At 34.3% G+C, this 9743-nt stretch overlaps 1 protein-coding gene across 1 annotated transcript; it reads left to right on the top strand.

Annotated features, from left to right (window-relative positions):
• Window positions 1-7068: 7068 nt before the first annotated feature.
• On the top strand, window positions 7069-8071 carry LOC140154259 (zinc finger protein Pegasus-like). Its single transcript, XM_072176848.1, has one exon. The coding sequence runs from the start codon at window positions 7124-7126 to the stop codon at window positions 7814-7816; it is 693 nt and encodes a 230-aa protein (XP_072032949.1). The 5' UTR covers window positions 7069-7123; the 3' UTR covers window positions 7817-8071.
• Window positions 8072-9743: the final 1672 nt, after the last annotated feature.

Genomic DNA, 9743 nt, shown 5'->3' with positions numbered 1-9743 from the left:
AGTTTTTGCGATGCAAAAATTATGCTGGAAGGAGAACCCTGAAGATATGTATATTATAGGGGCAAGGACTACAACTACTGCACTGGAAATTTTATTTCAGCACAGACAACAGTTGTGGAGTTACAGTCAAAAATGAGGGAAAACCAATATTTGATCAATAAATCAATTACTACTTGACTTGAGTTGCTGAATTTTCACTGCAGTAGTTGTAGTCCTTGCCCCTATAATATACATATGGCCCATTTCACGGTTAGGCGCCACTTTTGGTGAAAAAAACTTGAAATTTTCAAAATGGATTAAATTTCATTTAATTGGGGTTTTCTTTTCCACATAAGACCAGATTTTCATAAAAATATCATTTCCCAGCTTAAATCTCTCTACTTCTTGAAGAAAATTATAATTTATTATCTCATGTTATGTAATTTTTCAACAAATTTGATAAATATTGAGTAGTGAATATTTATACTTTTACTGTCCAATACATATATAATAGATATTTAAAATAAACAAGTATGTCATAGGCTCTCTTCTGACCAAATTTGGGCAAATTTTGTTGTGTAATGACAAATTTATGGCCACTTACATGTAATTTTGTGGTAAAAAGGGAAATTGACATGAAAAGGTTTACTCAACAATTTTAATAATCAATGAATGACTCTGATATTTCACAGCTTTGATGGTCATAATATGGGTAATGTTCACAAATAATATCAGCCAGTTTGAAAGCAATGGTCAAATTCAAGATTCTTATGTTTGTGCAATTTTGGATGTGACTGATGTCAATGTGAACGGAAACCACACACTGTAAAGTAGAGTATGTTTTAGAAAATAATGATTCAAAGAGTTTTCACACACTCAGTAAATTAAATGGGATATATTGAAACATATTAACCTGTGTTAGTGTTCATTTTAAAACATTGTTTACAATTTATAGAGGTGGATGTGACATTTTTAATTGTGAACAGAATATTTCATTATTATAAACAGTTTGCTTGTCAAAATATAAGCTTTAAAGCACTTATAACACATATAGTTTGATAGATTCTATTGAATTGAGCAATGCTAAAATGTTTTTCCTGACCCTTTATATTTTTGCCAAGCAAAATGTTTATAATACTGAAATATTCCGTTCACAATTGAAAATGTCACATCCGCTTCTGTAAATTGTATACAAAACTGTCCCCTAAAAGACGACAACAAAGCCATGAAATAATCATATATGACATGTATGAAATAATAAACCTATTTTAGAAAGTCAAATATCATGTTGTTTAAGTATTTTGGCCTAAAAACTACTAATTTTGAGGATGTGACATGTGAACGGAAATTGAAGCTTTTTGAATCTCCTGTCACAATTAAAGAAGGCATACTGAATTAAAAACTTATTGTGCCTTTTGATCCCCCACAAACTTGTAATGAAATAACTTCAAACTGGCATCCTAGTCCCATACCTGTCTTAGTTCTTTGAAGAAACTATTTTGGATGTGACAGGTACCATGGATGTGACACATGTGAACGGAAACTTTGAAATGACATCTGCAAGCTAAGTTGATGAAGGAGTTTTCATTAAATGGTGTCATTAGATAGCTCATAGCAGGAGATTTTTAAAATCAAGGAGAACAAAATCTGCCACTTATTTGTTAATAAATTATACTATTTGGAAAATTAATCGGATGTGACAAAATTGTGAACGGAATTTGTTGGCAAAAATTCAAAATATCGCTGTATCTACGTATTAAGAGCAACAAGTGTAATTTGTTCAACAAATAGTAACAAGACTCTGAACTTTACTAAAACACACTAGTTTGCCATTCGTGTAAAGTATTTGTCGATCTATTCCACATTGAATAAGGTACATAGATGTGAACGGAAAATGTCACATCCGAATTCAGAAATTTAAATGGTTCTCATGCTAGTTTAACTGACAACTACTACTTTGTTCATGTATGGCTGTATAGTGCAACTTGTTCATTACATAAAAACAACAAAAGCAGTTGGTAGGCTCAACATAGTTAAAAGTGGCAGCATTGGAAAATAAATGTCTGTTTTAGGTTGCTAGTAAAATGTGGTTTTTTTTTTTTTCTGACCCCTGTGCGCCCTGAAAATAAAAGCAGAAAGGTCGATTAAGCTAGTGGAGGTAGGCTATACAGAGACAATGAAAAATCACCAACAGTCAATTCTGTAACCCCATTATTTTTTACACACCAAGCCAGATACGTTGAAAATCAAAAAGTGGCGCCTAACCGTGAAATGGGCCATATATCTTACTTGTCACCAATGCTCTATAATTTGTGAGAAAAATGCAAAAATAGGCACAAAATTGGCCAGAGGTGTACATGTAGTACCCCCTTAAGGGCAGAGTAATGGGAGAGAGCACGGACCTTTTCGAGCATCATTATTTTTGAATCAGTATGTCCAAAGTATATAAAACTATACATTTTTGGAAAGGAAATGAGTCAAGGAATCCCATGGTGACGCTCAGATTTGTTCAAAAATCTCGAGTTTTTGAAAAAATCACAAAATGCACTTTTTACCCCAATTTTTTGTGACAACTTAAAAAAAATCCGTTCGAGTAAAAAAATTTTAGTTGGTTTTTCATGGAGAAGAGACATGAACTTAGGGAAGGTTTTTTTATTTTTTTGAAATTCGTCTTATTTTTAGAAATATTGCAAAAAACATGTGAAAAAAGCAATTTTGTCACTCTATTTTAAAGCTAAAAATTGCACATAATGGTGTATATTTTTGTTCAAAACAAATATTTTGAAAAAATGAGAAAACCTTCCCTAGACTTTGATGTGCTCTAAGCGATAGTGCAAAAGGTTTACCTTTTGCTTGCATATTTTTAGAGTTATCTTGTCACAAAAATCGTACAATATTGTTAAAAATGAACTCTGAGAAATCGACGTTTTAGTAAAAAAATGTCAAAATTATGCACAAAACGTCCTTATATTTTAAAACGGCAAGACTATCACGCTTGTAAAAGCTGTATCTGGTGCATGGTCTAAATATGCATCTTTTTGCACCAATGAATCTATAATGTCTGCTTTTAGTGCGCCTAAATCAAAAATAATTAAAAAATCTAAGTGGCTTTTTCACTGCAAATTTTTGTTTTGTTTACATCACATTTGCTTGCGTTAACAACATACCGAATGCGCCTTGACTGCGTTGCAATAACACGCGCAGAGTTGCGCCACGTCACGCTGACGCGACTCATGCAAGATAATCACAATATTTTGCATTCGCGCATTGCCGACTCATTATTTCCCGCCAATTTACTAAGCTGTCTTGAGCCATGTGACTTTTTAAGAGTTGAAAAGAGTAAAATAAATCAAGCAAAAATACAAGTAAATATTAGGAAGTTGTATTTTTATCAGTTTCAAGTGAAAGAATACATCTTTGTGTGGATAAATATCAAGAAATCTCAAATTCGGGTGTGGACGAATGTGTCTCCCCTTACTCTGGCCTTAATTGGTTAATAGCCAAATAATAATAATAAAGCATGCATGGAAGAGTTTGGAGTAGGCCTATAACTTGATTATGTATTTATTTATTTATTTATTTATTTGTGGACTTGATTATGTTTTTTTACACCAGTCTGATGATTGCCAGCAAGCTGCTGGCATGAAACTGACAGTAGCTGGAATGTAAATACAACTCTGCCTTTTCTTTCTTTCTTTCTTTCTTTCTTTCTTTCTTTATTTATTTATTTATTTATTTATTTATTTATTTATTTATTTATTTATTTATTTATTTATTTATTTATTTATTTATTTATTTATTTATTTATTTATTTATTTATTTATTTATTTATTTATTTATTTATTTATTTATTTTTTATTTATTTATTTATTTATTATTTTTATTTTTTTTTTTTTCATTTTTTTTTTCATTTTTTTTTTTTTTTTTTTTTTTTTTTTTTATAATATTTTTTTTTTTTTTTTATTTGTGTTAAATTCATGTCTACTGAATGATAAATTCGTTACCCGCTGTCTGTTCATGCAATACAAAAAATATCACTGGTTTTGAGTGCGGCCTCGTGTGATATGACCTCAAAACCAGTGATATTTTTTCTATTGCATGAACAAACAGAGAATAACTAATATTATATAACACCTAAGTAGATCCTTGTCATTTGATTGGTTGATTGTTGGTCACATGTCATTCAATAAATAAACTATTTTACGGACCTACGTCACTACCGTGGAATTTGGTTATATATCGCCGTGCATTTTCGTTATATGCACCGTGCATTTTCGTTATATTCCGTACGTTCTATTGCACGGCTAGATTACATGGTATGTTTTTTTCAGTCCGATCGGCGAACAGTATGCATAGCATAGGCCCTACCGTGTTACGGGATTTTTAAAACAACAAACTTAATTTGCGGCAATTCTGGATGAATATTTTTGAAGAAATATAATCCACATCTACAAGGAAAGCCGCGAATATCCATATTCCGATTTTTTTTCTTTGGGGAAAGAAAAAGTAGAAAACAAGAAAAGTGAAAAGGTAAGCTTACAATACGCAATGCCATTGGATAGGCCCGGTGGCTAGGTAAGCTTAAATTCTATTTTACTGCATAGCAAACGCCTGGTAAAAATAATAGACCCTTAAAATAATACTTTTGAATGGCTTATTTTTGGGTGATACAAGAATGTATTGCTAAAAAAAAGCCATATTTGTCTACGATTATCTGTACAATATTTTAACTCCTGCAAAGCCATTACAATCAACAAATCAAATAACAAAGATCTATTTAGATGTTATATAAAACAAATAATGAATGTTTTTTCATTAGGTACAATGGAAAGAATATTTTCATTCGTTGAAAATGGAATGTTCCATTCAACTCAGCTTCGCTTCGTTGAATGGAACATTCCATTTTTCAACTCATGAAAATATTCTTACCATTGCACTCATAAACATTCATTATTTGTATAATATCACACAGATAAGAACCAATAAAATTGCAGGAACATTCTCAAGTGTTTAAGAATTTTACACACAACATGTAATTGACTAATTTACTTTGTGTTCTCATTTGCTCATAGACTGTCAGTTAAGATGATGTTCAAGTGCCCTCATTGTCTGTACCGGTCAGACAAGAAGCACCTCTATCTCGGACATATCCGTTCTCATACTGGAGAGAAACCATTCAAGTGTCGCTACTGTGACTACCGGTGTGCTCAATCTGGAAATAGGCTTGTCCATGAGAGGTATGTATAGTGATACTTGATAGACTCCACGCCAGAGTTGTCACATCCATTCCATAACTAAAATCATACATGTGAAGTGCTTTAACCCTAACCCTCCTGAATACTACAAAATACTACTTGATATATATCGCTGTTCGTGCATGCATCCCACGTGGTGTGATGACGCAATCGCCTCTAAGTGATATATAGGCACGGTTTCACTGGCCAGCGAAGCCCAAGACCCGTGGCAAAGTGTCGCCGACCGAGTGCTTGGCATGCGAGGGTCTCGGTTCGAATCCCACCCAGAGCAAACAACTTCTTTCTTTCTTTTCTCTCTTTATTCTTTCCCTTCCCGTCGCCAAAAAGCCCCTAGGCGGTTAGGGTTAGATGGGCTATTTCTCCTTTTTATTTGTTAAAATTTCAGTATTTTTTCCTGATGCTTTTGCTAGCATCGCATATATTTAAAGCCCGGCAAAAAAACAAGATCTCTCTTTTCACTCATTGACCCTATAAATCAAAAGTTACACCCTTTACTGTGAAAATAACCATATTTCACTTCGGGTGATTGTGTCAGCACATCACGTGGGATGTATGCATGCGTACAGGTTTTCTGTGTTGGATTCTGTTGGATTGGGCAGTCTAATCAGGGTTGTTGATTTTTTTTATTTAAATCGGATTGTTTTGATTTAAATCGATTTTTTTGGATTTTTTTAATTCCAAGAACTGCTATACCCCATAATAAGTTCAAAAGAGACTAGTGGAATGCTAGACATATGCACAATACTATCAGGTATTTAAAAAAATTCAAAACATGTTTTTACATGTGAAAATGTTGAAGAAAAAATTTGGTAAAAATCATGGGGAAAAACCTGTTGAATTCGGCACCTTGGAGATGAATTTTTAGCAAAAGATAATGTGACATCATAAAGGTATTTTAATTGTATCCAAAGGTTGTAGAAACATCAGGAATGATGTAAAACAATCAAATTAAGCACAAAATTAAGTTATATTTATCAAAAATGGAAAAACAATGAAAAAAGTTGATTTAAATCAGTGATTTAAAAAAAAAATCAAGTGATTTAAATCGATGACATCGATTTAAATCAAACAACCCTGGCAGTGTTACCATGATTCCTATACATAATATCTGTGAGTTCAATGTACATAAGTATTTACACGAGCAGCTGTTTTTTATTTTGTGTAAACTTCATATCATTTGAAAAACACCTGTGTGAAATGATGGTCATAAATTGTGGTGCATATTTACATGATACATCCTGTACATCTTGTGAAATAACTTTATTACAGGAGCCTGGGCTCAATAAAATTGTCATTAATATTTCCATTTATTTATTTTTGTTCTTCTATACAGGCGGATGCATGAGTTCAACAAACCATATAAATGTAAATACTGCACATACGACGCAGTGCAATCCAGCACCCTGCGTAAACATATCCAAATCCGACACAGGGAATACTGCCGTTACTTTTGTGCAACATGCAAAGATTTCTTCTGTCAAGAAGAGACCACCTTGACAGCACACTTAGACAAGAGGCATGGGACGATGAGACGGAAGAGCATCGATGCATACTTAAATCCCCATTACACAGACGACACCAATGTGGTAGTCAAAGAATACGTTCAGACACGTGGTAGACCTAGAGCTAATAAGGGTGCTCCATCAAATGTGCAGGACTATGAGAATAGTTACATACCGCCATCACAAGAAGCGCCACCTTCACAAGTTATCAAACAAGAACCACAGAGTCCGTGTTTCTCACCGGGATTGCAATCTGCTACCAGTCCGACCTTTCCAACTCAGTTAAACTACAAAACGCCAACTCAGTCAAACTTTCCTTATAATGTGACGCCGCAGACTTCATTTGCAAGTAACAGTAATACGCCCTCTTTTCCTTCTACCCAGAACATGGTTTCTCCAACGGGTCATAATAGTACCACAGACTCTGTTGAGAACGATTTGGTAGACTTCTCTAGTCTAACCGGTGAATATAAGTGCAATCAGTGTGCATTCCAGACCACAGAGGAACAGGCCTTCATGAATCATTTGGTAACGAATCATTCCAGTACAGCGGTGGTAGACCCGAATGGCTTGAACAGTAGCCAAGGTGCTCAAAATAGCAGTAAAGATATCAAACATGAAGAACAAAATGACAATCCATTCAACGATGAAGATGCATGTTATGAACAAGACTTACCGACGGAGAAAGACATCTCGGAGTTGCAACTCGGTAGGACGACCAAACCAAGCTACAGTAGTCCTCTGTCGACAAGCCTCTCCAGTCCAGTGCAATCAGATATAGCGTCCACAGACCACCAACATCTCAATCTCACTCCATCTCCTCAAGCTTCTACGTCACGGCAGATGAACGACAACACATCTTCAACGTCCAAAGATTCGGCGCTGACGTCGTCGGGAAGTTACCAAACTAAACATACGTATCGGTGCAGACACTGTGACATCATCTTTCCTGATAACATCCTGTTTGCAATACACAGAGGGGCTCATGGGTTTCACCAGCCATTCCAGTGCAATCTCTGCGGTCAGGATTGCGGTAATAAGTATAATTTTGCATCTCATTTACAGGGTTGTGCACTATAAGAGGTAAGATTTAAACGATAATCAACGTGAGCTGAGTCAAAGCCAGTGAAATATATATTTTCAACATCTGTATCAGGTAAGAAGTACTTTCCACTATGCTCAGAGTTGAGGCCATCTTGAGCCCTGGGGAAGTCTTGGTCAAGTTAAGTCTCAACCCAAGGAAAAAGGGGGATTCATGTCCTATGATGCTAGTGTTTTGATGTTAGACCAGAAAATAGTGTTCTTTATCACTACTTTGTAACAAAGCATCACTGCCACTGGACACTATAGACGAATCCAACAAGCCATGGTCAGGATTTGGTCGGCTATTATTGGGACCCCGCATGCACCAAACAGGTGTTGTGAGTGCCCAATTGGGTGGATTAAACCCGCTTAAAATTAGATGTTAGATTCTTTTGTGTTGTAAACTGTCATCATTCTTTTGTCTATGTGTAACACGGGTGATAGAATGCAGTTTAAAATACTCTTCAAGGCCGCATCATTTTAGGTGATATAGTTGGGTCCCCGTCACTATGGCCGCCATTGGAATGCGTGAAATTGGATTCGTCTATAGGTGTTTCTTGCCATTGATGTCTTCGTTGATTAGTGATTGTTGCTAGTGATACATACAGTAAAAGAATATGAATCTATCGCTAGGACCTGCCTTAACAAAAATAATTTCTTGCCACCTACTACAGTGTTGCCACTAGATTTGGCTGTAAATAGCAATTACATTTTTTACAGAGACAATCAATAATGCCACCATGCTCAAATGTCATTGTGCCTCTAAAGTGTTAATGATTTTAAAATTTATATATAATTGTGTGGGCATTATCTATGGTTGCAAGATGAAATATTGCCATTATTTATTAAAAACTAAAATTCACAACAAAACATTCCTTGCAATATACTCAAATTGGAATGTGTAATATGAAGTTAATATAATTTCTTCTGAGCTATTTAGCATCATTTTATGGTACTTAACAGCCTACTATTTTGAATGGGTGTAAACTCTTGTAAATTTGATATGCAATATATTTGACATTTTTAACATGCAAAAGGTGTGCTGATACTGCAATTTGAGATTGCAATTGATGTTTTTTTGAGGGGCATTTATAATATGAAACACTAGTATTTATGTAGCATTTACAATAATATATAATTTTACTGTTCGGAAGTAAAATTTAATTACAGTTGATATCCAAGGCAATATACATGTCCACATCACATATTCTGTGTGCTACAGTTGTACTTGTATCATGTATTTTTAATTAAAGACAACTCATTATTTTTAAAAGATTTTTAACAAATTTTCGTCATGAAAACAAAACATTGTGTACAATAAGAAATCCAAACCTCACGCTTACAATTGTATCATTTTTTTTAGTATTGTGCAGTAGTATAAACTAAAAAGCAAGATTCCTCTTTGGTGTACAATTGTAGTCGGGTTTGGTTTTTGCCACTTTGCCGGCAAAAACAAGTTTTTGCCGGCAAAGTGGCAAAACCTGGCTTTAAACCGGCAAAAACTGGCAAAAACTCGCATATAGTCACTCAAATATCAAAAAGTGACACAGAAAGCTCATAAACAGTCACACTCAACTATTAACAAATCATTCAACATATTTTTTGTCTCATTAAGTCTTTAAAATGAAAAAGTTTTGAATTTGATACATGCCACATTTCGGTTAAATGCACTTGAGCAATGAAAACGCATGCCTTTAATTTCTTAATATATTGCTTATAATTACAAAATCTGGCCTTGTTACACTCGGGAACTTATTTTTGTAACTTAATTATTTGTTTTGATATGAAAAAACTGAACTATAAATCACGTTTTTAGTTTTTGCCATTTTTGCCGGCAAAAACTGTTTTTGCCAAGTGGTTAAAACCGCGTTTTTTTCCACCTGCGACAAAAACCTGCGAACCCTGTGTAGTCCTTACATTTTGC

The sequence above is a fragment of the Amphiura filiformis genome, chromosome 6 (genome assembly GCF_039555335.1).
Source record: "Amphiura filiformis chromosome 6, Afil_fr2py, whole genome shotgun sequence".
NCBI lineage: Eukaryota > Metazoa > Echinodermata > Ophiuroidea > Amphilepidida > Amphiuridae > Amphiura > Amphiura filiformis.
The sequence above is the reverse complement of the archived record's forward strand: the minus strand, read 5'-3'. Positions and strand labels throughout refer to the sequence as shown.